Below are 27,442 nucleotides of genomic sequence, written 5' to 3' on the forward strand. Positions count from 1 at the left end.
TTCATCCACTTTCATCTTCTCTTTAGCTAGATATTTCTCAAGGCTTCGAATTTCATCAAGTTTAGTCTTGAGCAAGTCCTCTTGCACCTTTAATCCCTTCTTTTCATTTTCAAGGGACTTTTCAAGGGCAATGGTTTTCTCTCGCTCAAGTCTAAACATCTCTTCTTGCACCTCAAGAGTCTCATCCCTATGTTCTATTTCCATCATCAATTTCATTATTCTTTTAGATGCTTGTTTGCCTAAACCTTTTAAAGCATTTTCATCATCACTAGCATTACCATCATCATCATCATTATGAGAGGGGGTTTTGGAATCTACCTTTGGCCCTCTAGCCATGAGGCAAGTGTGGGGAAGCCATCTTCATCATCGGTGAGATTATCAAATAAGATGACTTGGAGATTGGGGCTTCAAATGCCATTGTTGCCACACCAAACCTCCTCATCAGAGTTTGAGCTTTCTTCATTTGAGTCCCATTCTTGACCGAAATGAGCTTCACCAACCTTCTTCTTGTACTTGCTCTTGTTACGCTTGGATGTGTCATTTCTCTTTATCTTAACATCCAGGCAATTAGCAATGAAATGGCCCTCTTTGCCACATCCAAAGCATGGCCTCTTTGACTTCCTTTTACTCTTATCTTTATCTTTGTTCTCTTCTCAGAAGCCACCCCTCTTCATCATTCTCTTTACTCTTTTCATGAATAAAGCCATTTCTTCCTCATCCATGCTCTCACTTTCACTATCATCATCACTTTTCTTGATGGTGACTTTTGATGATGAGCTTTCTTCGTTTTCTTTGTTCTTGTGGCTTGCCTTGAGTGCTACCCCATTGTTCTTCTCAATTTGCTTACGAATCATAGACATCTCCTGGGATAGCTTGGATTCTTTGACAGTGATAAGGTGTTCTTCAATTATTCCAATCACGTTCGCCAGCGTGAACTTCTTAAATCCTCTCTTCTCCCTAACCAAGATTGGGAGTTGAACATCTCTAGCCATATAGGCCAAGAGGATGTTGTCAACCACTTCTCTTCTTCCCCACTTGTCACTCCCAAGAGACCTTATCTTGTTAATTATTTTATTCAACCTATTGAACATCTCTTGGGGTGTTTTATCTGCCTCAATGATGAACTGATTTAGTTCACTTTCCAGGGCTCTAATTCTTCCTTCTCTAACTCTCTTTGTGCCTTGGTGGTTGATGAAGAGAGTGTCCCATACTTCTTTGGCGGATTGCAAACCATCCACCTTGTCAAATTCTTCGGCACACAAAGAGCTCTTGATGAGATGTAAAGCTTGATAATTTTGCTGAAGGTCAAAAGATTGATATTGTGTGAGAGTGGCATCTTTGGATGGGAAAATGATACCTACACTCATAACTTCCCAAAGTGCGGTGTTTACCGCCATCAAATAGTCCCTCATCGAGTTTTTCCACATGGAATAGCTTATCCTATCAAAATGAGGTAGCTTTCCCAAGTTGATTGACCTGGATGAGGTATTAGCATTTAAACGGTTATAATTGAAAGGGATTTGATGATACTTCTTTTGTCGGTATTTTAGATCGGCAACCCGCCTAGGGGGTACCCTTAGGTGGTCTTTTATGCGGTAAGGGCTTTTGAGAAGCAAGGAGTCGATGGTGATGCAAGGAACACGATTTAGACAGGTTCAGGCTGCTAGATCGCGTAATACCCTACGTCCTGTGTGTTGGTTGTATTGATCTTAGATGAACTGAGTTGTTGTCTTTGAGAGGGTCCCTGCCCGCCCTTATATACTCGGGAGGGTAGGGTTACAAGTCTGAATCCTAGTCGAGTACAATTATAGAGTTCTACTCGGTGTGGTCCGAGTAGTTTCTATATGCATACTTAACTAGTCCGAGTGGGATACACCTATTGCTGCGTAGCCCCCTTGTCTTGGTCATGTCCGAGTGCGTCCCTTAGTGGGCCGTTCAGGGCCTACTTGTGGGCCTGGGGTGCATGCCCGACAAGCCAACGAGTACTTTGTAGTCGTGCATCACAGTCACGAGTACTACGGGCACTATCCGAGTAGTGGTGGTTGTCCAAAGTGCTCGAGTACTGTCGCGTGGCTGGAAGGTACTCTTCTTGTTCCTTTGAGTTGCTTCTTGTTCCAAGGATTTTATATGGTAGTGTGATGACAATCGCACTCCATATGGAGTAGCCCCCGAGCCTTAGTTTGAGTTGAAGAGTCAGGCTTAGGGTCAATTCTGCTTCTTGGCTGTTTCACTCTGGTAATCTAAAAAAGAAAATTCTAACCATCGGGTACGGTACCCGCAGCCCCCGAGCACTTAGGCGATTTTGTCGACGAAGTGGTCAAAACCCGTTGATTGGAGTAGCCATTGGGTGTTATGGTAATAAATCTGTTTTACACCTGACTGTTGCGTAACTGATGCTTGGAATCCGGAGGTGAAGAGGATATAACAGGAAGGTCCCCTTTTTGGTTAGGGTTACATTTCATTGTAGCAGATCTGTTTTGCCCCTTTTCCCCATTTTGTTGTTCCTCTTTGCGCCGCCGCAAGTTTCCAGTGCCACCACCGCCATTGCTGTTGTTCTTTGAGAGAGATCTGAGGTTGATTCTTTTTTCCTTGCTGCGGCTGAGATTGTCTGATGCGCACCAAGAAGATGGGGAAAAACCCGAGAAAACTCAAGGCAAAGCTCCGGCGGCAGGTAAGGTGAAATCGAAGAAGGGAAAGGAGCTGGTGTTGCTGGCGCCGAAGGTTGGCCCGACGAACCAGACTGCGCCGTCACCGTCTGGAGTCACGTGGCAGAATTCCATGATGAAGGAGGCGGCCATTCAGGCACTTGTTGATGCCAAGCTTCTGCAGCCGAAGGAGGTACTCGAGTGGAGGCCTACCTTTGCTAACGCGTGGCAGTTCGAGGAGCATCCAAATGAGACTGTCATGCTCGCGCACTTTGTGGAGAGAGGACTGGCAGTGCCCTCATTCGACTTCTTCAGAGGTATCCTCGAGTACTATAAGCTTCAGCTGGTTCACTTGAATCCCAATGGTGTGCTGCATATGTCCATTTTTGTACACCTGTGTGAGGTTTATCTAGGCATTCCTCCTAGCCTTGAGCTATTTAGGAAATTGTTTCGTTGCAAGCCTCAGCCTTGTGCGATTAGGACAGAGGTTTTTGGAGGGGTCGGGTTCCAACTTAGGAACTCGGGCGCTTATCTTGATTATAACTTGACGGATTCCCATGGTGAGTGGAAGAGGAGGTGGTTCTACATCAGGAACCACAGCCCTCGCTTGCCAGTAGTTACTGGCTACGCCCCAAAGCATGCGGAGAACTGGGTGAGCGAGCCTGAAGATTCTCCTGAGATCGACAACTTGCTGACCCAGATTGCCGAGTTGAAGTCATTGGGTTTGACTGGTATTAACGTGGCTGCCAGCTTCCTTAAGTGAAGAGTTCAGCCTTTGCAAAAGCGGGCTCACTCGGGTGGGTAGGACTCAGGATTTAATGATCCGTCACGTATGTCTCCTGAAGATATATCTGACGATGATGTGGAGGTGCTGCTGACCAAGTTCTTCAGGAACTATCAAGGAGTACCGGTTATTCCTTCAGCTCTTCGTCAGTTTGATGCTTGGTATGGGTCACAAGAGGTATGTTTTTTGCTTGACTTGTACTTTTCGAGATGTTGGGACATTGTTTGAGTAACAACTTGTTCTGTAGTCCCGGATTCTCTCCGGCTATCTAGTGCATTCAGAGGAAGAGTTGGTTGTTGAAGAGTCAGAAGATGAGCCTTCTCCTCCTGCGAAGAAACACCGAGTAGTTTGCAAGAGGCCTGCTGCCAAGTCTGCCTCGACTTCGACTCCCGAGAAGTCATAGGGTTCCAAGGTATGTAGTCGTGTATTCATTGGTAACTGGTAGAATTTATCTTGTAGTCTCTTGATGATTTTATTTGCCTGAAAAGGTTGTCGACGCGACCCTTGGTGGTGATGAGGCTACTTCTGATGAGGTAGTCGCGACCGCCAAGGATGTTGATGTTGCGGCTGTTGGAGAAATGGCAGTGGAGGTGCCGCCAGCGGATGCTGAAGTAGCCCCCGGGCCAACAGTCCAGACCCCGTCGACTACTAAGTTGCCGGTCCCTGACCAGGCAATTTTGGGTTTGCCTGCTGGAGTGGTAGATGTTGCAAAGGGAGGATCGCCAGTAGTTGCTACTGGCTCTTTATTATCCAATGTGATCGCTAGTGGTGAGCTTTTCTTTCTGACTATTTTTGTTAGTCTTGAGTCTATTGCAGTCTTGACCCTATTTTTGAAGGACTTAGCGAAAAAATTGCACCTACAGCTGTTCCTATGGTGCCGAGTACTCGGCCACCTATTGCCGAGAAGAAACGCGTGCATTTGCCTCCATGGTCAACTCGGTGAGTTTTTGATTCTTGGTTTGTAATGTATCTTCGAGCTGAAAGTCGTGTGGTGATGTTGTATTTTGATGCAGGGATGCGGAGGATACTATCCCTGTGGAAGCAGGAGTAGAGTCTTGTCCCTCGACTACTCTTTATGCTCCCGTGGATGATTTGTCCATTGATGATGTATCCGAGGTTGATACTAGTCGTCTTGGAGCCACCATGTCCATGCTTCAAGAAGTGATCCGCTCGGTGGAGGAGCCTACAGTTGCTTCAGGTTCTGGTGGTGTACCCTCTTCGACGTCTACTAGCGGTGTTCTAGCTTTGGTTGATTTGACTAAGGCCAAAGAGACAACTGCGCCAGGTATGTAGTCGGGATACTGGTCTTGTAGTCGTTGTTTTGTTTGACTAATGCTCATCACTTTAGGTACAGCCTTGGGTACAGCTCCAGATCCTCATGTTGTAAAGAGTGCTCAAGGTCCAATACTCGGGCTTCCGTCAGAGTTGGAGTTTCAGAGAGCTATGTAGAGCTTTCAGGTGTGTTGTTTCTCTTGTCTGACTATTTACTGCTAAGAAACTTGACCGTTTGCCTTATTTGCACGATCTATATGACAGGACTCAAAGGAATGTCCGGACCCTTTATGAGCGAAATGAACAACTAGAGCAAGAGTGTAGCCGTCTTACTGAATCTTTGAGGGTTCATGAGGACGCTGCGAAATCCTTTGCCGTTGGGCGGTCGGATCACGCATTTTTGCAGGAGAAACATGAGAGCCGCTATAAGTCTTTGAATAAAAAGTATCAAAGTAAGTACTTTTCATTCTTTGAGTATGTCCAACTGTACTCGGTTGTTGAACTTGGTCGTTTTTGCAGAGCTCAAGAGGAAGGAGGCTGTTGTGAGTAGCCAGCTCCTTGATTGGAGGAACGCGCATGACCGAATAGCTGATGAGGCTAATCGTCTTCGGGCTTCACTAGCTGAAGCACAGGCTGCCTGCGAGCATCAACGAGATAGGAAGAACCAGAATGGAGTGATGCTTGCTATGGCCATGGTAGCCTGTAGAGATCATGGCCAGACCATAGGAAGACTTCAAGGTAAGCTTCAAGAGTTGACTGATGTCGCTCAGGACTTAGTGAATGCCATTGCTCCGCTAGAAGAGGACGCAGGACCTCGTTCACTAGTCGAGCACTTGAAAGCTGCTCCGGGTAAGGTGGCTGGCCTCTGCAAGGCTATATGTAAACAAGTCCTTGTAGTGGTCAAGTCGTATTACCCAAGAGCGGATTTGACGGCGGCTGGTGACGGCGTTGCTCGCAACTATACAGAGGAGGCTTATACGCAGTACCTCAAGGAGGCCAAGCCAATTGCGTCGAAGATGTCTGAATTTGTATCTTTGGAGGAGCCTTAGGCCTTGTGTACTCGTGTAAGCTTCCAAGTACTTGAAACAATGTTTTGTTTCAAAAAATGAATATTTGTCCATCCTTTATTATTTGAAGCAGTTCTGAGTGCAGAGTTTGAGTAGTCGCGCTGTTGTCGAGTACTCTGCTTTTTACTCTCTAACGGGGGGTGCACGGGTGTACTGTGCTTATTTGTCTTTTGTGGTGTGAATGCTTTCATGTGGGCGGAGTTAGAGAGCATCCTGACTCATCAGTCACGAGCGAATAGTAACTCCCAAGTGGTTGGTAGTTGAGACCTTTGCCTATAAATAGACTGCCATGGAGGTCAACCGGGATCAGGCTAAGTAGCAATGGATTGCCTTCGGTTGCTGTTGTTTGAGTGTAGATATCCTTCAAAGAGTACTCCGGTGCTAAAAGATTCCTTGTAGGTTAGGGCCACCTTCCCTCCACAGACTCCAGCACTCGTAGGGATAGCCGCGATGCTAGAAGAATCCTCGTAGGAGGTTTCATCGCGCGCCTCATCTTGTAGCTCGTGATCCAACCGGGTACGTGTTGGAACTCGCGGGTGATGGGTGATGAGTGCTGTGGTCTTTATCCGGCTCTCTTAGAGGTGGAGGTGTGGCCGCAGTGTGGGACGGCTCGACAAGGCTAGCAAAAGAGCAGCCTTATTTTTTCTCCTTATGCAACATGTGGGATTCATCGTCCCCGCTATCGAGGAAGCAGCGATGCAGGAGTTCCTGGTGTTGCTTGGGAGAAGGACATGGATATGGCTGCGTTTTGTGCAGCTTCCTTGCATGCGGGCCCATCCCTTTGTAGTCGGCAGACCTGAGTGGCCTTGTGATATTGTAAAAGCCTGAGGCTTAAATGCAGACCGCCAGTAGGCAATTGCTTGTAGTCTTTTGCTATGCTTGTTGTTGAGTACCCTTACTCTGTTGTGAGTAATTGTATGTAACTGTAAACTTTTCTGCTCGAGTCATACTCAGGTAAAAAATTGCTTTACCCTTTTGAGGTTTTGTACCAAGGCTGGAAACGCCTGCTGAGTTGATAGTCTTGTGTCAAGAGTAGAGTAGTTTGTAGTCAGTAGTTGAACTGTTGTCTTCGAGTAATGAGTTTTCGATTGAGGTGAAAACTCGAGTACATATGTCTACTATGAGTAGTAGCGACACAGATGTTCTATATTCCAAGAGTTGGTACTTGTTCACCTGAAAGTTCTTGTAGTCTGTAAGATCCGGGTCCTGTGACCTCGGATACAATGTAGGGACCTTCCCATGGTGAATTGAGTTTATGCAGTCCTGACGTGTCTTGAATTCGTTGGAGGACCATGTCGCCTAAGTTGAAAGACCGTTCTTTAACATTGCGGTCGTGGTATCATCTTAACCCGTCGAGGTATCTGGCTGATTGGACTAATGCTGCGCATCTCGTTTCTTCTAGACTGTCTAGATCCGTGTGTCTTGTTTCTTCTGCCATTTCTTCGTCGTATTGCTTGACTGTAGGAAATTGCCACATGACGTCTGCGGGTAAAATAGCTTCTGATCCATATACTAGGAAATAGGGGGAGAGCCCAGTAGTCTTGCATAGTTGGGTTCGTAGTCCCCACAGAGCATTAGGTAGTTCCTTGAGCCATTTGCCCCCTTTTCTATTGCCAACGTCGTGTAGTCTTTTCTTGAGAGCTTCGAGTATCATGCTGTTAGCACGCTCGACTTGTCCGTTTGCTCGTGGGTGAGCGACTGAGACGTAGCGGATATCAATTCCGCTATTCTCGTAGTACTCCCAGAAGTCGTGATTGTTGAAGTTGGATCCCAGGTCTGTGATGATTCTGTTTGGAAAACCGTAACGGTGTATGATTTCATCCAAGAAGTTGAGGACTTGGTCTGCCTTAGGGCAAGTGACTGGTTTGACCTCGATCCACTTGGTGAATTTGTCGATAGCCACGAGTACTTGGTTGAATCCTCCTGGCGCAGTTGGCAATGGCCCTATTATGTCCAGCCCCCAACAAGTGAAAGGCCATGTTGGGGGTATTGAGACTAGTTTGTAGGCAGGGACGTGTTGCTGTTTGGTGAAGAATTGACAGCCTTGGCATTTTCGAACTAATTGCTTTGCATCTACCAAAGCCATGGGCCAGTAGAGGCCTGCTCAGAAAGCCTTGCCTACTATCTGTCGTTGCCAAGATCAGCCGATCAAGACTTAGACTAGTAAATTTCTTTTATGCGCGTGAGCCTCAGATGGTTGCGTGGGAGACACGGATTTAGACTGGTTCGAGCAAGGGAAGCCCTACATCCAGTATCCAGGATGCTCGTGTTGCCCACACGGGGGTTCTGTAGTAGGGGGTTACAGATTGTCGAGAGAGGGACTGGTCCCAAGTCTCTTCGGTTTTTGTGCTCTTCGGAAGAGTGGTAGTGCACTCTGGTGTACCGGAGAAGAAGCTGATTCATCCGATCCCCCCTCTCCCGGCTCTAGGTTCCTCCTTTTATATCGCAAGGGGACGGCCGGAGTTACAATTGGGATCGGGTAAAAAGGTCCGTAAGAGTAAAGAGTAAGATGGTAAAAAGTATGGCAGGAAGGAGGGGAGAGATCCTAGGCGCCCGATGTCCTGCCGACCCTAAACGCGTGCCGTCGTGCATGCTGAGGGGGAGGTTGCCGGATGCCAAGTGTTGCTGCTCCCGTAGGTAGCTACTTCGATGTTCGTAGGTACCAGGTCAGATCATGATGAGGCGGCTTCGTCGTTACCCCAGCGTCCGTAAGGGTGGATGGTGGATGCCGCTGCTCCGGTGATGGCTGTTGAGAGGAGAAGCTTTACATCTGTACTGCTGTTCGTGTGGGACCCGAGGGCGTGTGGGACCCGAGGACGGGCTGCTCCCTCCTTTGCTCCGGTCGCCGCAAGTCATGAGTACCCTGCGGCGAATGGGAGTCGGCCGCCGGCACTGTAGCCCGCACAGGATGGTCGTGCACGGGTACTTGCGCCGGGTTGCGTGGGGAGCGCGGTCGCCCTGCCCTCTGCCAGAACTGCGGCGCATTTACGACGAGGGTGACGGGGGGACCCGCAGGATTTGTCTTGTCTTATGTGAACCGCATCCGAGGGGGTCTCCGGACTTGTGGGCCCTAGTGCGCCCGACCCCTCCGCTTAGGGTCGGGCGAGGCGGAGAACTTCGTGGCGACGGGTCGGGCGCCCCCGACCCTGGGATCGTAGTCAGACCAGGCGGAAAATCTTGCGGGAGGGGGGTCGGGTGCTCCCGATCCTGACGCCCGGGTCGGGCGAGGCGAAAATTTGATCAGGCTTTGGTGGGCCTGGGCCTCCATGTTCGCTTCTTTGAGCAGCGTGTTAGGGGGTCATTAATATTTCCCCCCAACAGTAGCCCCCGAGCCTGTGGTGGAGCAGGAGTGCTCCTCCGGAGGCTCCTTTCGCTGTGTGCTGTCGGTTCTGTGTTATGGCACGCTTGCTTTGTCTTCGCCATGCTCGAGAGAACCTGCAAGTTTTGTGACTACACGCGTGGTAGTTGTTTTTTGCGAGGCTAGCCCCCGAGCTCCTGCTCGTTGCAGGAAACCGATCGGGAGGCTAGGTCGACTTTTTGATCATTGCCCCTCAAGCGTCCGTTCACTAGGACGGAGGGGTTGAGCCGGGCCACGTTATCCGCGTTGGACGAACCGTGGTGCTCGTTTGAGCTGCAAGCGGGTAAGTTCGAGTGTTGTCCCGGTCCCCGTTCGGGGGGGGGGGGGTCCGGCTCGGGCCAAGCTGGTGGCGTACTCCAATTTCCCGCCGGTCAGTTCATATAGTTCCCGGATCCGTTCGACCGGATCTGAGGGCTCGTTGCCTTTCCCCGTGAAAAAACCATGAACTTTGTACCGAGCGAGACTCGAACGTGAGGTTGGGGCGCCCTTGGCGTTCGCTCGCCTGGGTGTTGGCCGCTAGCGGGCCCGTCCCTTCTCACCCCATGCTCGGGGAATGTCCTGAGGCAGCTGTCGAACCCATGTTGGGCCAGCTTTCGAACCCCTGGACCGTACTGGGCCGTAGGGGCGTTTTCAGCCCCGTATCCCTTTCTTACCTCCCTGTTGGCCTTGTACCGGAGCGGTCGGTGTTCCTGGGCCGTACGTGGGGAGCGTCGTGGGCGTGGTTCCCGGGAAGCGGAGTTATGGAAGCCTTGTCCCGCGGATCGAGGAAGATAGGATGTTTTTTCGCGGCCGATCGTGCGCGCGGTTTTCGAAAAGAAAACGGGCGTGGCAGGGGTGTACCTGGCGCCACATTTATGGCGGCCGGGGCGTCGATTTGGCTTCCCCGGTACTCTTCCTATAAAAGCAGAAGCACGCCGCACTGGTTCCTCTCCTTTCGCACTCGAGCCTCCTCGCCTTCCTAGTTCACTTGCGCTCGCCTCGCTTGCCTCGTTCCCGCTGCTTCGCACCGCGTGCTTTCGCCTTCGCCTCCGTCGGTCCCCTTCCTTCCTTGGTGATGGCCTCCTGGGGAGTTTCCCACTTCACCGCCAACCGCGCCGAGGGCCTGGTGCGAAAGGGGCTCCTCTGCGAGAAGACAGCGGCGGACGAGTGGATGCTGCCGGGGCCGGAACAGGTTCCGTCGCCGCCCGCCGGCTACGTCGTCTCCTTCGCCCACTTCCACGAGCGGGGGTTCGCCTCCCCCCCCAAGCCGCTTCTTCCGTGGGCTCCTCTACCACTACGGGCTTGAGCTCCAGCACCTCAACCCCAATGGGATCCAGCATATCGCGGCATTCGTCGCGCTGTGCGAGGGATTCTTGGGGATTGAGCCCCACTTCGAGCTGTGGAAGTATTTTTTCACAGTGAGCCTGTATCAGAAGACGGGGAAGGCCGGGAGCCAGCAGCGGTCGCCTCCGGTGCCGATTGGGTGCGCCGGGATCCATCTCCGTCATACTCGCTCCAAGGAGTACATGACGGTGAAGACCTCGGTGTCCCACAAGGGGTGGCATAATCAGTGGTTCTATGTGAAGAACTACTCGAACTCCCCCCTGCCGGCGTTCACCGGCCGCACCATCGACGCGGCGCCCGACATGTGGGCGTACGGGCCGGTGGAGAAGGAGAAGAGGAAGATCTCCGACCTGCTGCAGGCCATTGGGCAGCTGAAGCGGGAGGGGCTCACCGGCGCCGGGGTCATCGGCGCGTACCACGCCCGGCGGGTGGCGCCGCTGATGCTCCAGGCCCGGCCGCTTGGCGTCATGTCTCCCGACGTGCCGCCCGAGGGCACCGCTCTGGCAACAGGCGCGCTCGCTGCCTCCGAGATCCGGCAACGGCTCCGGGAGGCGCTGGAGGATAAGGACGTCGACTACCCGATCCTCGGGCATCCGCCGATGCGCCCGGAGCCGGGCTTCGTAGACCTAGTAAGGTGTTTTGGGTCACCGCTTCTCCTTCCTGATGTCCCATTGTTTTCTGATGCGGGTCCTCCTTTTTGCAGGGCATGCTGACCCGGGTTGCGGACTCCCTCCCGCCGGTGCCGGAGGATGCTGCGCGGAGGGCTCGTAACTGCCTCCAGGCCGAGAAGGAGAAGCGCCGCAAGGACAAGGAGACGGAGAAGTGGCGGAAGAAGGCCGCCAAGGAGTTCCAACGGCGGCGGAGAGGGGCGGTCGTGTCCGACGATGACGACAACGACGAAGAAGACGAAGAAGAAGAAGAGGAAGAAGAAGAGGAAGAGGAGGAAGAGGAAGAGCTGTTTGGCCCCCGTTCGGGGGCTTTGGTGATTCGTGACGCCCTCCCGCAGACGGCGGCAGGGGGTGTGGCGGCGGGAGCGTGCCCCCGGGATCCAGCTCCCCCGGGTCCTGGGGTTGTGCCTCAGGGGCCAGCACAGCGCGTGCTCCAGGAGCCGGCGCGGATCGCCCCTCAGGAGTCGGCGCAGCGCGTGCCTCAGGAGCTGGTGCGGACTGCTCCTCAGGGGGCGGTGCAGGACGTTCCCTGGGGGTCGGCGCAGGGCCTCTCCCAGGAAGGGGCGCGGGGCGCCCCCTCGGGGTCGACACGGAGCGCCCCTCAAGGGCCTTCGGAGCCCGCCCCAGCCGCTGCTTTGGGTCCGGCGCGGGGCGCTCCCCAGGAGTCCGTTTGGGGTGCTCCTCAGGGATCCGCGGGGCCTGCCTCCGCCGCCATGCCTGTTGGTGGAGGGCAACGGGGTGGCGACAAGCGGCCACTGCTAGACGCCCCGGGGTCGGCGTCCGGCTCCGAGTCGAAGCGCGCGCGCCGCCCCTATGCTTTGAGGGCGTAAGTTGACCTTCCCTACGCGTTATCCTTCCCTTCTTTTTTCGTTTGTTTCTGCTGACGCCTGGTCGACGTCGTGCAATACTTCTCCCCGCGGCGCCACCCTACAGCTGGCGCCCAAGAAGGCGCTGCTGATGTCGTCCTCCACCGGGGGGCGGGCCGCAGACCCACCAGTGACGATCAGCGGGGCTCCTGGTGTGGCCACGGGCCCCCCTGCGGAGGTGGCCCCTGCGGAGTTGGTTGGTGGAACGGCGGCGAAGTCAGCCGCAGGAGGGGGAGCGGACTCCACTCCACCTGCGGCTCCTCCAGTCGCCCCTCCGGTCCGGGCCGTGATCCCCCCGGGCCCTCAAGCCGGGGAGGTGATCGACCTCGATGCCGACGAGGCGGAGGAGGCGGAGACGACGGAGGGCAAGGCGGATGCCCCCGCTGCCACGGCGGAGTCGGAGGCGGAGGGGGCGCTCGCTCCCGAGGGCGCGGCGACGACAGAGGCAGCGGTGCCGGAGGCCGGGGTCTCCGTCCCTGTCGCTCCCGCGGGGGTGACCCTGGCGGTCGAGACGGAGGTGCCCACAGGGGTGCCGTTGGCGGGATCGGCGGCGACGATCGTGCAGCCGCCGGGGCCGTTGGCGGATCCAGCGGTTTTTGGCGTCGTGATGTCATCCTCGACGGCGACGTCAGAGTCGGCCCTTGTTCCGCCCTCGGCCTCTCCTGTCCCGGGGGCGTGGAGAGGGCCCGTCCTCCGCTGGACGTCGCGCGATGACCCGCCGAGGCGCCTTTATGCGCTGGATGACGCCGCCGAGTGGCATAGGTGGCATGCGATGCACGGCGGCGTCGCCCAGGTTCGGGCGGCTCTGACCTCGGCGTTGGGAGTTTTGGCCAATACCGTGGTCCCTGGCAGCCAGGTATGTCATTCCTGCCACTTGGCGAATGAGTTCCTTCTCTTTACTTTTTTATTTTGACGGCATGCTGCTTCGCAGGCTCTCCAAGAGGGTAGCCGGGAGAAGTCTGACTTCCTCCGGCGGCAGCGTAACCTCTGGGAGCACTACAACACCGAGAGGGAGCGCTCCAGGGATCTGGCTCTGCAGCTTGGTGCTACCCAGGGGGCCGTTCGCGACCTGGAGGGGCGTGAGCAGGCGGTGCTAGAGGGGGCGCGGCGTGCCGAGGCCCGGCTCTAGGCCGTTGCGGAGAAGGCCCGCCTCGACCTCGAGGAGTTCCAGGCTGCCATGGATAGGGCCCGCCGCGATGCCGAGGGGCTAAAGGCCGCTGCTGCTGAGCGGGCCCGCCGAGATGCCGAGGAGCTGGCGCGGCTGAGGGGGGAGAGTGGAGCCCTCCGCACGGAGCGCGACCAATTCCGTTTGCATGTGCATGGGCTCCAGTCTGCCTTGTCCCGCAGCGTCGACCGGGAGCGCGAGCTGAAAGCCGAGGCCGACGGTGGGGCTCTTTCTGCTCCTGCGTTTTTATGTCGTTGGTGTTTTGCCTCTTTTGACTCGGTGGGATCTCTCGAGTGGCTCCTGCAGGTGATATCGCCAGGTTGCGGGCTCTGCTCGATGAGGAGCGCGGTGAGCATAGCGCCCTGCGGGATGCGATCCGCGTCCTCTGCGAGGACTTCGGCGTAGCTCCGGAGGAGGGGTCGAGCTCGCTGCCGGCTCGTGTCCTCGAGGTGCGCCGTCGCCGTCGCGAGATTGCCGTGGACGCGCTTCGTCTTGGCGTGCGGCGCGCCTTTGGGATCTTCGGCTCTCATTATGCCGACATTAATTTTGTCGGGATGAGTGAGGGGTACTGCGCTGGCTACACCGACACCGAGCTGGACGAGATCGACGCCGCGGTGATCGCGCCAGCGGAGGCCCTCGCGAAGCTTCTGGAGGATGAAGCCGTCTCCCCTGCCGACCCTGAGGCCGCTCCTGCTGACCCTGAGGCTGCTCCTGCCGGTCCTGAGGCCGCTCCTGCCGGTCCTGAGGCCGCCGCCATCGCCGACCCTGAAGCCGTCGCTCCCGTTGACCCCGAAGCCGCTGCTTCAGCCGACCTCGGAACAATTGCTCCAGCCGACCCTCCTGTCAATTAGCTGTACCGGGCTTGCGCCCGAAAAAAGTTTGTACTTATGTCAGTTGCTTCGAACTCGTTTGCGTTGGCCGTACGGGCCTGTTCTTATGACTTTTCGTTTGCATGACAGAAACCGATTCCCTTTGTTATTCCTTTGGTCTTGAAGGCTTTAGGATGCGTTGTCGGGCGCGTCAATAAGTTTTTGATGAGCGAAGGTACCGTAGCCACTGGGGCGTAGGCTTTTTCGCAGTTCGATCGCGACTTGCCTGAGTGCCGTTCACGCATCCTTATTTCTTCGCATCCAAAGGTTTTCGAAAAGGGGGGGGGTTCGGGTTTAAAAAGAAAAAGGCGTTTTTCTTTTTAGGTGGTGCCCAGCGGCTGGGGTCGGGACCCCTGATAGCCCCCGAGGGGTATGCGACCCTGGAGCCAGGCCAGGGTCGGATACCCCTGAGCTTAAACGAAAGGACCTGAGCCAGGGTGGCTCAGGGTTTCTTTTTTCGTAGAAGAACAAAACTGGTAGCCCCCGAGGGGTATGCGGCCCTGGAACGAGGCCAGGGTCGGATACCCCTGAGCTTAAACGAAAGAATGGAAAAGACGGCAAGACCATGCATAACTTGTAAATGAGAGCTATGGGTAGAAGCGCCTTAGCTGTTCTATGTTCCAGGCATTGCTGAAGATTTGCCCGTCGGGGGTTGCCAGCTTGTAGGTGCCTGGCCGCAGTACTTGTGCGACGATGAACGGGCCTTCCCATGGAGGAGTCAACTTGTACCGACCCCTGTTATCTTGGACGAGGCGGAGCACTAGATCTCCAACGTTGGAGGCGCGGCCTTGTATCTTGCGGCTGTGGTAACGCCGTAGGGCCTGCTGGTACTTAGCTGAGTGTAGGAGGGCTACGTCTCGCGCTTCGTCGAGTTGGTCTTGTGCGTCCTCGAGTGATGCCTGGTTTCCCTGTTCGTCATATGCTTTGACCCTCGGCGACCCATACTCCAGGTCGGTGGGCAATATGGCCTCTGCCCCGTAAACCATGAAGAACGGGGTGAACCCTGTCGCCCGGCTGGGGGTCGTCCTCAGGCTCCAGAGGACTGCTGGGAGCTCCGCAACCCATCGTCCGCCGAACTTTTTAAGGCGGTCGAAGATCCGTGGCTTGAGACCCTGAAGTATCATGCCATTGGCTCGCTCGACTTGCCCGTTCGTGCGGGGGTGCGCAACTGCCGCCCAATCCACTCGAATGTGGTGGTCGTCGCAGAACTGGAGGAATCTCTTTCCGGTGAACTGCGTGCCGTTGTCGGTGATGATGGAGTTTGGGATCCCGAAGCGGTAGATGATGTTGGTGACGAACTGTACCGCCTGCTCGGACCTGATTTGTGCCACAGGCCTTGCTTCGATCCATTTGGAAAACTTGTCGACAACGACGAGTAGATGGGTGTAGCCCCCGGGCGCCCTTTTGAAGGGTCCGACGAGATCCAGCCCCCAGACCGCGAACGGCCACGTGATGGGGATGGTTTGTAACGCCTGCGCGGGCAGGTGGGTTTGGCGGGCAAAGAACTGGCATCCCTCGCAGGTGCGGACTACCTGAGTAGCATCCGCGACCGCGGTTGGCCAGTAGAAACCTTGTCGGAAGGCGTTGCCCACAAGCGTCCTTGGCGCAGCGTGGTGACCACAAGCTCCGGCATGGATATCCTGGATCAGCGCCTTTCCCTGGTCGATCGGGATGCAGCGCTGTAGGATCCCCGTGTGACTTCGCTTGTAGAGCTCCCGGTTGATGATGGCGAAGGATTTTGCACGGCGCGCGATCCTGCGGGCTTCGGTTTTGTCTGCCGGGAGCGCGTCGTGGACAAGGTAGTTGAGGTACGGGGTTCTCCAGTCGGGTGTGGGGTCAGCGCCCGCCGCAGGGCCCGCCTCAATTTCCATAACCACGGGGTCGGGAGGCTTGGCTTCCGGGGCCGGGTCGGGTGGGGCAGCGCTGATTCCCTTGGGATCGGTGCTCAGGTCCAGGACAGGTGGCGTGTTGCCGACCTCCCCTAGCTCGGATCCCGACCCCAAGGCCGGGCATGCCCCGCCGACCCCTGCTGGCTCTAGGTAACGGATTGAAGGCTTCAGCTGGTCGCTAACGAAGACACCGTCGGGGACGGGCATCCGGCCGGACGCCGCCTTTGCCAGCTCGTCAGCGGCTTCGTTGAATCGCCTTGTGACGTGGTTGAGCTCCAACCCGTCGAACTTGTCCTCGAGCTTACGGACCTCATTGCAGTAAGCGGCCATTTTAGGGTCATGGCAGCTCCATTCTTTCATGACTTGCTCGACGACCAACTGGGAATCGCCTCGGACGTCTAGTCAACGGATGCCGAGCTCGATGGCGATGCGGAGCCCGTTGAGCAGGGCTTCATATTCAGCGACATTATTGGATGCAGGAAAATGGAGGCGGATCATGTACCTGATGCGTACGCCCAACGGAGAGACGAAGACAAGGCCTGCTCCGGCGCGGGCCCTCATCAGCGACCCGTCGAAGTACATCGTCCAGTACTCCTGCTCCTCTGTTGCCGACGGTGATTGTACCTCTATCCACTCGGCCACGAAATCAGCAAGTACCTGGGACTTGATGGCGGTGCGAGGGACGTAGGTGATACCCTAATCCATGAGCTCAAGCGCCCACTTCGCGATCCTTCCTGTTGCATTTGGGTTCCGGATTACTTCACCAAGCGGGAATGAAGAGACGACCGTTACCGGATGGGAGGTGAAGTAGTGACGCAGCTTCCTTTTCGTGATGAGGACGGCGTAGACGAGCTTCTGGATCTGCGGATATCGCGACTTGGACTCGGACAATACTTCGCTGATGAAGTACACCGGACGCTGCACCTTAAGAGCGTGCCCCTCCTCCTCCCGCTCCACTACTAGGGCCGCGCTGACCACCTGTGTGGTCGCCGCGACGTAGAGTAGAGGGCCTCGCCGTCGGCCGGCGGAACTAGGATCGGGGCCTTCGTCAGGAGGTCCTTGAGTCGGTCAAGTGCCTCCTGCGCCTCGCTGGTCCACTCAAAGCGGTCGGATTTTTTCAGGAGCCGATAGAGAGGAAGTCCTCACTCGCCGAGCCGCGAGATGAAGCGGCTTAGGGATGCTAAGCATCCCATGATGCGGTGTACTCCCTTTATGTTCCGGATCGGCCCTATGTCGTTGATGGCCGCTATCTTCTCCGGGTTTGCCTCGATGCCGCGCACGGAGACGATGAAGCCTAGCAGCATGCCCCTTGGGACTCTGAACACGCATTTCTCGGGGTTGAGCTTGATGCGCTTATCCCTTAGCCTTTCGAAGGCTAGCTCCAGGTCGGGAACGAGCTGATCGCCCTTCCTGGATTTGACAATGATGTCATCGACGTAGGCCTCCACGGTCCGCCCGATGAGGTCTTCGAAGCACTTAAGCATACATCGCTGGAAGGTAGCCCCCGCGTTTTTGAGACCGAACAGCATCTTAACATAGCAGTAGGGGCCAAAGGGGGTGATGAAGGAGGTAGCAAGCTGGTCGGCCTCTTTCATCGCGATCTGGTGATAGCCGGAGTATGCGTCGAGGAAGCTGAGAGTTTCGCACCCGGCGGTTGAGTCGACTATTTGATCTATGCGTGGCAAAGGAAACAGATCCTTTGGACATGCTTTGTTGAGTCCGGTATAATCGACACACATCCTCCATTTCCCGTTCTTTTTTGGTACAAGAACAGGATTAGCCAACCACTCGGGGTGGTGTACTTCCTTGATGAACCCGGCCGCCAGGAGCTTCTGGAGCTCTTCACCAATGGCTCTGCGCCTTTCTTCGTCGAAGCGGCGCAAGCTTTGCTTCACTGGTTTAGAGCCAGCCCTGATGTTCAAGGAATGCTCGGCGACTTCTCTTGGGATGCCTGGCATATCCGAGGGCTTCCACGCGAAGACGTCGCTGTTCGCGCGGAGGAAGTCGACGAGCGTGCTTTCCTATTTGGGGGATAGGGCCGCGCTGATCCGCACGACCTCACGACCGGAACTGCCGGGGTCGAGAGGGACTTCCTTGATACCTTCGGTGGGCTCAAAGGAGGTACCTGACTGCTTGGCGTCGGGCTGGTCCTCGATTGCCTCCGCAAGCTGGACCGCCACATCGCCGGTGACGGTAATGGCCGCGGCATACTCGCAACACTCCACGTCGCACTCATATGCCTTCTGGAAGGTCGTGCCGACGGTGATGACCCCGTTGGGCCCCGGCAGCTTGAGCTTGAGGTAGGTGTAGTTGGGGATCGCCATGAACTTCGCGTAGCACGGCCGTCCCAAGATGGCATGGTAGGTTCCACAAAACCCTACCACCTCGAAGGTGAGGACCTCCTTCCTATAGTTAGAAGGGGTCCCAAACGTGACGGGCAGGTCGATCTGTCCGAGGGGTGTCGCCTGCTTCCCGGGTACGACGCCATGGAAGGGCGCCTTGCTAGGACGGAGGCGGGAGCGATCAATCCCCATAGCGTCGAGGGTCTCGGCGTAGAGGAGGTTGAGGCCGCTGCCTCCATCCATGAGTACCTTGGTGAGGCGCGTCGTGCCGACGATGGGGTCGACGGCGAGAGGGTATCGCCCCGGATGCCGGACGCGTCCAGGGTGGTCGGATCTATCGAAGGTGATGGCTGGCCCGGACCAGTCGAGGAAGGCCGGAGTCGCAGGCTCGGCCGCGTAGACCTCCCAGCGCTCCAGCTTTTGCTGGCGCTTGGTGTCGTATGCCGCGGAGCCCCCGAAGATCATGAAGCAGCCGTCGACTTTAGGGAAGCCGCCTTCCTTCTCTTCGTCGCCCTTTTTTTTCTCCTCGGGCTTCCGCTTCCGGTCACCCTTCACCGGATTGCCCACAAAGTACCTCTTCATGAGGTTGCAGTCTTTGTAGGCGTGTTTGACGGGGAACTCGTGGTTCGGGCACGGTCCTTCGAGCAGCTTGTCGAAGAAGCCGGGAGCGGCTTCGGGGGGCGGCTGCCCCCGCTTGCGCTCGACTGCGGCCACAAAGGGGGCCTCGCGCCGCTGCTTGCCCTTGTTCTTCTGCTGGCGGTTGGAGGTGCCTTCGTCGGCGTCCTCCTCCTATTTCGCCTTGCCCTTGGAACGATCGAAGATCGCTCTGACAGCCTCTTCGCCCGAGGCGTAGCTAGTGGCGATGTCGAGGAGCTCTTCCGTGGTTCACGGACCTCGGCGCCCTAGCTCGTGGACGAGGGGCCTGCAAGAGGTCCCCGCTAGGAAGGCTCCTATGACGTCGGCGTCGGCGACGTTGGAGAGCTCGGTGCGCTTTCTGGAGAAGCGCCGGATGTAATCCCGGAGGGACTCGCCCGCCCCCTGGCGGCAACTCCGGAGATCCTAGGAGTTGCCAGGGCGTGTGTACGTCCCTTGGAAGTTTCTTACGAAAACCTCCTTCAGGTCGTTCCAGTTGCGAATGCGTCCTGAAGGGATATGTTCTAGCCAGGCTCGCGTGGAGTCTGCCAGAAAGAGGGGTAGGTTGCGGATGATGAACAGGTCATCGTCCGCCCCGCCAGCTTGACATGCAAGCCGGTAATCACTGAGCCATACTCCAGGATTTATCTCCCCCGAGTATTTGGCTACACTTGTGGGTTGCCTGAAGCGTGGCGGAAAGGGCGCATTTAGGATGTGCGTGGAGAAGGCCCGAGGTCCGGCCGCTCCGGGGCTCGGACTGCGGTCTTCCCCGCTGTCGTAGCGCCCGCCATGGTGGACGTGGTAGCCTCGATCTGCCCCGTCTCCCTTGTCCGCGCGGGAGCGTCTCCGCGCGTTCAGGGTGTCGCGGGCGTCGCGGACGAGACCGACGCGTTGGTGGACGGAGCGAGCCTCGCCTACCGCGGGTGGCGGAGTTCGACGGGCGGACGCGGCCCGATTCGCCCCCGGAGGGGGCTGGTGGATAGACTCCCCCCGCAGTTCCGGGGGTGCGCCATGCATTGCCCGGCTGGTGTTCTGCCCGCGTCGCCGAGATGCTGAACTTTCCGCCTGCTGGACAGCAGCGCACTCGAGCAGGCCGCGCATCTCTTGGCGTGCCCGTCGCTCCTCGGGCGTTGCTGGCTCGGGAAGCTGTCGGAGCAACACCGCCGCGGCGGCGACGTTTTGGCTAGCTCGGGCAAAGAGCAGCGGACGCTCTCCATCCGCACAGATGCGTTCCTGGACGTCGCGCGCCCGTTGTCGCGCTCCCCCCTCGTGGTGGGGGCGCTCTTCTTCTCGGCGGGCGCCCACGTGCGCTTCCGGTTGCTGAGAGCACTCTGGGGCCCTGGGAAAGGCCCTAGTTGTAGCTGCGGCGCGCGAGGGGGGAGCCCGTTGCCTCCCCTCGGCACCATCGCCGTTGGACCCCTCGGAGTGCGCGTCCACCATAAGGCACTCGCGCGAGGGGCGGGGACTCTCGTTACTGGAGCCAGTGTCGGAGATTGTCCTTGCCACGCCTTCGAGCTCGTTGCTCGCGGGCGACATGGTCAAGGACCGCGCTAGGAGGCAACCGTGAGCCCCCGCGGCGTTGCGTAGCCCGAAGAGCCATCCTTCCGGTGAGGTCCTTCTGGCAGGCGAACGGTCGTTCGCCGCCGTCCTGGCGGCGGGGCCAAGGGCGGCGGGACGAGCGGGCAGGACGTGGACAGGGATCAGCTCAATCCCCTTCCCGGTGGCCGAGAAGTCCAGGCTCCCGAAACGGATCAGGGAGCCCGGAGCAAAGCTGCTATCGTGATTGGCCATCTGAAACTTGGAGATGCACGCGCAAAGGTCCCCTACCTGGCGCGCCAACTGTCGTTGCCAAGATCAGCCGATCAAGATTTAGACTAGTAAATTTCTTTTATGCGCGTGAGCCTCAGATGGTTGCGCGGGAGACACGGATTTAGACTGGTTCGGGCAAGGGAAGCCCTACGTCCAGTATCCAGGATGCTCGTGTTGCCCACGCGGGGGTTCTGTAGTAGGGGGTTACAGATTGTCGAGAGAGGGACTGGTCCCAAGTCTCTTCGGTTTTTGTGCTCTTCGGAAGAGTGGTAGTGCACTCTGGTGTACCGGAGAAGAAGCTGATTCATCCGATCCCCCCTCTCCGGCTCTAGGTTCCTCCTTTTATATCGCAAGGGGACGGCCGGAGTTACAATTGGGATCGGGTAAAAAAGGTCCGTAAAGAGTAAAGAGTAAGATGGTAAAAAGTATGGCAGGAAGGAGGGGAGAGATCCTAGGCGCCCGATGTCCTGCCGACCCTAAACGCGTGCCGTCGTGCATGCTGAGGGGGAGGTTGCCGGATGCCAAGTGTTGCTGCTCCCGTAGGTAGCTACTTCGATGTTCGTAGGTACCAGGTCAGATCATGATGAGGCGGCTTCGTCGTTACCCCAGCGTCCGTAAGGGTGGACGGTGGATGCCGCTGCTCCGGTGATGGCTGTTGAGAGGAGAAGCTTTACATCTGTACTGCTGTTCGCGCGGGACCCGAGGGTGTGCGGGACCCGAGGACGGGCTGCTCCCTCCTTTGCTCCGGTCGCCGCAAGTCATGAGTACCCTGCGGCGAATGGGAGTCGGCCGCCGGCACTGTACCCCGCACAGGATGGTCGTGCACGGGTACTTGCGCTGGGTTGCGTGGGGAGCGCGGTCGCCCTGCCCTCTGCCAGAACTGCGGCGCATTTACGGCGAGGGTGACGGGGGGGACCTGCAGGATTTGTCTTGTCTTATGTGAACCGCATCCGAGGGGGTCTCCGGACTTGTGGGCCCTAGTGCGCCCGACCCCTCCGCTTAGGGTCGGGCGAGGCGGAGAACTTCGTGGCGAGGGGTCGGGCGCCCCCGACCCTGGGATCGCAGTCGGATGAGGCGGAAAATCTTGCGGGAGGGGGGTCGGGTGCTCCCGATCCTGACGCCCGGGTCGGGCGAGGCGAAAATTTGATCAGGCTTTGGTGGGCCTGGGCCTCCATGTTCGCTTCTTTGAGCAGCGTGTTAGGGGGTCGTTAATATTTCCCCCCAACACTATCGTTCATGACGATGCATGGTTGCCACAAATTCCTTTGTGAATTTCTTCTAGGATTTCTTGGCCATCTTCTCGGGTTACACACTTTATGAGTACCCCTGATGATGCACTTTTCCTGTAGAGCTTATCTCCGACTAGAATGTAGTTTTTTCCTCGTCAGGAAATTTGCTCAGCTTGATTTTTATCCGAAGGTAACTTGTGGTCTTTGATGTAGTCGATGAAGGGTGTCCTCCTGTCGACTTCTATCATCATGATTTCTCGAGTGACTTCTGTAGTCTTGACTACCGGTGGTGTGGATTGTTCTGGTATGGATAGTTTGTGGAGTTCGTGGACAAAAATTTCTGCTGGAACTTCTGCAGGAGTTGAGCCCATTTTTGAAAGTACGTCATCGGCTACATTGTTGTTGCAGATGATATGGTGGAATTCCAAGCCTGAGAACTTGTTTTCCAGTTTGCGGACTTCTTTGCAGTAAGCATCCATGTTGTCCTTGTTTCGATCCCATTCGTCATTGACTTGGTTTATAACGACTAGTGAATCGCCGTATACTAGTAGTATTTTGATTCCGAGGGAGATTGCAAGACGAAGGTCGTGTAGCAGTGCTTCGTACTCGGCTTCGTTGTTTGAGGCTTCCCAGAAGATTTGCAATAAATACTTGAGTTGGTCTTCCTTTGGGGAGATGAGGAGTACGCCTGCACCGGCTCCTTCAAGTTTGAGGGAACCGTCGAAATACATTACCCAGTGCTCTGGCCTCTCGACTGGTGTTGGCACCTCATTTTCAGTCCATTCAGCCATGAAGTCGACTAAAGCCTGAGATTTGATAGCTGTCCTTGGTTTAAAGTCCAAGGTTAGAGCTATGAATTCTACTACCCATTTGGAGATTCTACCCGTGGCGTATCTATTGTGGAGAATTTCGCCGAGCGGGAAGTTAGTGATGACTGTGATGCTGTGTTCTTGAAAGTAATGTTGCAGCTTTCGTGAAGTGAGCAGAATTGCATATAGGAGTTTTTGTATCGGCGAGTACCGAGTTTTGGAGTCCAAGAGTACTTCACTGACGAAGTATACAGGTCTTTGGACTTTGTAAACATGGCCTGGCTCAGACCGTTCGACTACTATTGCCGTGCTGATGACGTGAGTAGTAGCTTCTATGTATAGGAACAAGTCCTCGTTTGGAGATGGAGCAGTGAGGATTGGAGGTTTTGAAAAAAGTCTTTGAGTTGCGTTAATACCTTGTGTTGGCGCTAAAAGTCAGCCGATTGACCCTCAGCGTCGGACACACGACCCGGGAGAATCTGCTTAGCTCCTGTTCGGGTGATCGCCCTGGTGCGGTTCGTGCGGCATGCCAGCCAATCTGACCTGTTGATTGGCAAGGAAGAAAACATGTCAAATTCCAGAGGTTCCGATCGACTAAGGTTCCGATCTCGAAAAGCGTATCAGCGAATCAGCCGATTTGCTATATAAACATAATCGGCTATGATACAGCCGACAATCACGTAGCGGTTGCGAAGAAAACTACTAGAGCAAACTAGACAAAGCTACGAAAGCAACACTTGAAATAGATCTAATCGGCTGTATGATAACGATGAATGAAAACAACAATAATAGAGCCGACAGTTCAAACCTCAAGCTGGATAACTGGTGATAAAACTAGAATAACAGATGAAAACTATAATTCTAGTAAATATCGGTAACTTGTGAATAAATCTAAATGAAACAACAGTGATGTGCGCGAAGTTAAAGCTTAGATATTACTCGATAAACAGAACTTACAGAATCGGCCGGAGATCGTGTTGATGCAGCCCTCCCAACCCGTACGAACTCGTGAAAGAAGAAAAGTATTGGCGAAGTCACCGACTTGAAAGTAAAGTGCGATGAAAAAAGAGAATTGTTGTATTGATTGATGTTGTTTTTACAAATCTCCAAAGATGGCTATTTATAGCCTGTTACAACCAATTTCCTAACCGACTAGGATTTATCTCTAATCTTAAATGAAAATGAATATTTACAAACACAACTCGTATCGGAGTTTGTTATTATACTCCCGCGGGCCAATCTTTCTCTATCTTCTTTCCCTGATTCACTTTAAGCCCATATTGGTGAATAAATCTAAATGAAACAACAGCGATGTGCCCGAAGTTAAAGCTTAGATATTACTCGATAAACGGAACTTACAAAATTGGCCGGAGATCGTGTTGATGCTGCCCTCCCAACCCGTACGAACTCGTGAAAGAAGAAAAGTATTGGCGAAGTCACCGACTTGAAAGTAAAGTGCGATGAAAAAGTAGATTTGTTGTATTGATTGATGTTGTTTTTACAAATCTCCAAAGATGGCTATTTATAGCCTGTTACAACCAATTTCTTAACTGACTAGGATTTATCTCTAATCTTAAACGAAAACGAATATTTACAAACACAACTCGTATCGGAGTTTGTTATTATACTCCCGCGGGCCAATCTTTCTCTATCTTCTTTCCCTGATTCACTTTAAGCCCATATTGGCCCAATCGCTCCAGCCTTCCAGTCGGCCGATCTCCACCAACTCCGTCCGCCAAAACACTGTAGTACCAATCGGTCGATTCCCAACCGTGACCTTTTAATCTGCCACATGGGCCAGCCCTTTCCTTCCTTGACGCCGATTCCATACGTGTCAAAATCTAGCGTCAACACCTTGTTTGCATCTTCTACCCATTTGAACTTGTCTTGTCGTTTGAGAAGCTTGAAGAAGGGTAGTCCTCGTTCTCCAAGTCTCGAGATAAACTGATTGAGGGCTGCCATGCAGCCTGTGAGTTTCTGCACATCCTTGATGCTAGCTGGTGCGTGCATGTTTGTGATGGCAGATATTTTTTCCGGGTTGGCCTCAATGCTGCGGTGGCTAATGATGAACCTAAGTAGTTTGCCAGAAGGTACTCCGAAAACGCATTTGGTAGGATTGAGTTTCCATCGGAAAGCTCGTAGGCTTGAGAAGGTTTCCTCCAAATCGGCGATAAGGTCCTCCTGGTTTCTTATTTTGACGACTACGTCGTCCACGTAAGCTTCAACATTACGATGTAATTGCTTTTCGAAGCACATCCGTATAGCTCGTTGATAAGTTGCCCCTGCGTTTTTTAGTCCAAATGACATTGTTTTGTAGCAGAAGGCCCCGAATGGGGTGATGAAAGTTGTTTTAACTTGATCTTCTTCTTTGAGGCTTATCTGATGATAGCCTAAGTAACAGTCGAGAAAGCATAGCAAAGGGCACCCAGCAGTAGAGTCGACTACTTGGTCGATCCTGGGTAATCCAAAAGGTTCTTTTGGACAGTGTTTGTTGAGATTCGTGTAATCGACGCACATTCTCCATTCATTATTTTTCTTGCGAACGAGTACAGGATTGGCTTGCCAGTCAGGGTGAAAGACTTCTTTGATGAACCCTGTTGCGAGTAGTTTGGCTAATTCTTTTTTGATTGCTTCTCGTCTGTCTTGGGCGAACCTGCGGAGTCGCTGTCGTTTTGGAGTAGCTTTGGGATCAACGTTTAGAGAGTGCTCAATCAGTTCCTTGGGCACACCGGGCATGTCGGCTGGTTTCCAAGCAAAGATATCATGGTTAGCCCGAAGGAAACTGATGAGCGCAGTTTTCCTATTTAGGGTCTAGCCCTATTCCGATCAGAGCTATTTTAGAAGAGTCGCCCGTCTGGAGATCGACTGGTTTGAAGTCTTTCTGGCTTGCTGGTTTCACCTTTGTGGACCCCGACTTGTTTTCTGAGATCTCAAGTTCAGTTGGGTGAAGTTTCTTTAAAGCTGTGAAAACTTGTTGCATAGGGCTGGGTGCTTGAGAGGTTGCAGCAATCTCCACGGCTTCGGTGTCGCACTCATAAGATCGCCGTAGATCTCCTCGTAGCGTTAGTTCTTCCTTGGGCGCTAGCATTTTGAGTACTAAGTAAACGTAGTGTGGTATGGCCATGAACTTGGCTAGTGTTGGCCTTCCGAGTATGGCGTGGTAAGATGTCTCGAAGTCGGCGACTTCAAATCTAATTTACTTGGTGCGGTAGTGCTCCTTAGTTCCAAAAGTAACTGGCAGGATGACTTGTCCTAATGGTATGTGTTGGAGGTATGCCCTAGAGGCAATCATAGAGATGATGATATTATATTTATATCGATGATTTATATATTGTGTTCATTGAATATCCATTAAAGGCTACTTGAATTGATTTGCAATTATGTGAATTGTATGTGAAACTCTTTACTTGTATGGTTATTCTAAAGTTGTCCCTAGTCGGAGTTCATGTGAGGACACACATTGATATTAGATTAGCACATGTATTAGTTGATGACTATGTTTCAAAAGTCATGGACATGGAGATGTTCAACTAATAATGTGGGCACATGTGGAGACATGTGCTAGGACTGACCCAACATGAGAGTAGTTCTCGCTTTACACAACAAGTACGCTTTATCCTTAGACCTGAGATTGTCGCATGTACTCGAGATGTGAATCGACTCACTTAGGGGCTATCAAACGCTACACCGTAACAAGGTAGTTATAAAGGTAGCTTTCGGGTTTGTCAGGAAGCATGCTGTGAGACATGGTCAATCAAGATGGGATTTGCCTATCTCTAATTGAAAGTGATATCTCTAGGCCCCTCGAGTGATCGGATTCGAAAATGCATGGCCATGCTACGTACGGTTAAGAGTTAACCTACAAAGGGATTCCGAATCACACGATCGAGAAAGAGCAGTCAGCTTGGAGCTAGACCAAATATCGTGAGACAAAAGGAATAGCATGTACATAATGTTGTGACGGTTCTTCTGATATGATCTTCGTGTGCGTATAGGAGTTGGCACGTCTTGCTAGAGGCCGCTACCAAATATTGGGCCGAGTAGGAGTACTTGGGCCATGTCTATACGTATCTGAACCCATAGGGTCACACACTTAAGGGGCTGGAAGCCCAATTCGGATGCGATCCGAGTTGGATTAGGTTTAGAAGTACTAGTGGGCCTCGGACCCAGAGGCCTTGTTAGGAACCTCTATAAATCCAGGGGTGGGGGCGCCCTAGGGTTTACACCTTTTTGGCAAAACACATCTGCCGCGCCTCCCAAACCCTCGCCTGTTGCAACTCGCGGATCTAGCAGTCCAGCTTGCGATGCTTCCTCCCTGCACGTGTGGATACCTTGGAGGTGTTGCGCCTGCAACACTTGGATGAGCCACCGACAAGCTACGACGAGCTGCCGACGAGCCAAGACGAGCTGACGACGAGCCGCGGCACGAGGGCGATCTTGCTGCACCTGGACGAGCTGCTGAGGAGCTGCTGGATGTCGACATGATCGACAACGTGCAACTATGCTGATCGACTTTGCTGCATCGACGCGAATCTACATCTTCCGCATCAGTGCGTCGAGTGGTAATCCCGTGATCCTTATACGGCAGTTTTCCTGGTTTACGCGGTAGAAAATTTTGATTTGCGCTAGTGTAGTCTACCTCATATCCCAACAGTGGTATTAGAGCCGTACCTGTTTAGTTTTGAATTCGGGATGTGTGCATATGGAGATATGC

At 54.3% G+C, this 27,442-nt stretch overlaps 2 protein-coding genes across 2 annotated transcripts; both read right to left on the bottom strand.

Moving 5' to 3' along the window:
• Positions 1-653: 653 nt before the first annotated feature.
• Positions 654-16,236, bottom strand: LOC105914731. The gene is made up of 4 exons (XM_022828471.1): positions 16,042-16,236; positions 15,436-16,002; positions 15,037-15,249; positions 654-1,298 (listed from the first exon to the last, which is right to left on the bottom strand). The coding sequence occupies exons 1-4, from the start codon at positions 16,234-16,236 to the stop codon at positions 654-656; spliced, it is 1,620 nt and encodes a 539-aa protein (XP_022684206.1).
• Positions 16,237-17,964: 1,728 nt separating this feature from the next.
• On the bottom strand, positions 17,965-18,491 carry LOC111257933. Its single transcript, XM_022828472.1, has 2 exons — positions 18,066-18,491; positions 17,965-17,976 (listed from the first exon to the last, which is right to left on the bottom strand). The coding sequence occupies exons 1-2, from the start codon at positions 18,489-18,491 to the stop codon at positions 17,965-17,967; spliced, it is 438 nt and encodes a 145-aa protein (XP_022684207.1).
• Positions 18,492-27,442: the final 8,951 nt, after the last annotated feature.

This window comes from Setaria italica, chromosome VII, assembly GCF_000263155.2.
Source record: "Setaria italica strain Yugu1 chromosome VII, Setaria_italica_v2.0, whole genome shotgun sequence".
NCBI classification, from domain to species: Eukaryota; Viridiplantae; Streptophyta; class Magnoliopsida; order Poales; family Poaceae; genus Setaria; species Setaria italica.

Excerpts from the sequence above, each read along its gene's own strand:
- LOC105914731 (XM_022828471.1), bottom strand. The coding sequence starts at position 16,236 with ATGGCCGCTTACTGCAATGAGGTCCGTAAGCTCGAGGACAAGTTCGAC. Across the intron at positions 15,250-15,435 it reads CGGTCTGGGGGCTGGATCTC|TTCACCGGAAAGAGATTCCT; the intron begins GTCGGACCCTTC and ends AACGGCACGCAG. Across the intron at positions 1,299-15,036 it reads TCTGGAGCCTGAGGACGACC|CAAAATTATCAAGCTTTACA; the intron begins CCCAGCCGGGCG and ends TTTGACCTTCAG.
- LOC111257933 (XM_022828472.1), bottom strand. The coding sequence starts at position 18,491 with ATGGATGGAGGCAGCGGCCTCAACCTCCTCTACGCCGAGACCCTCGAC.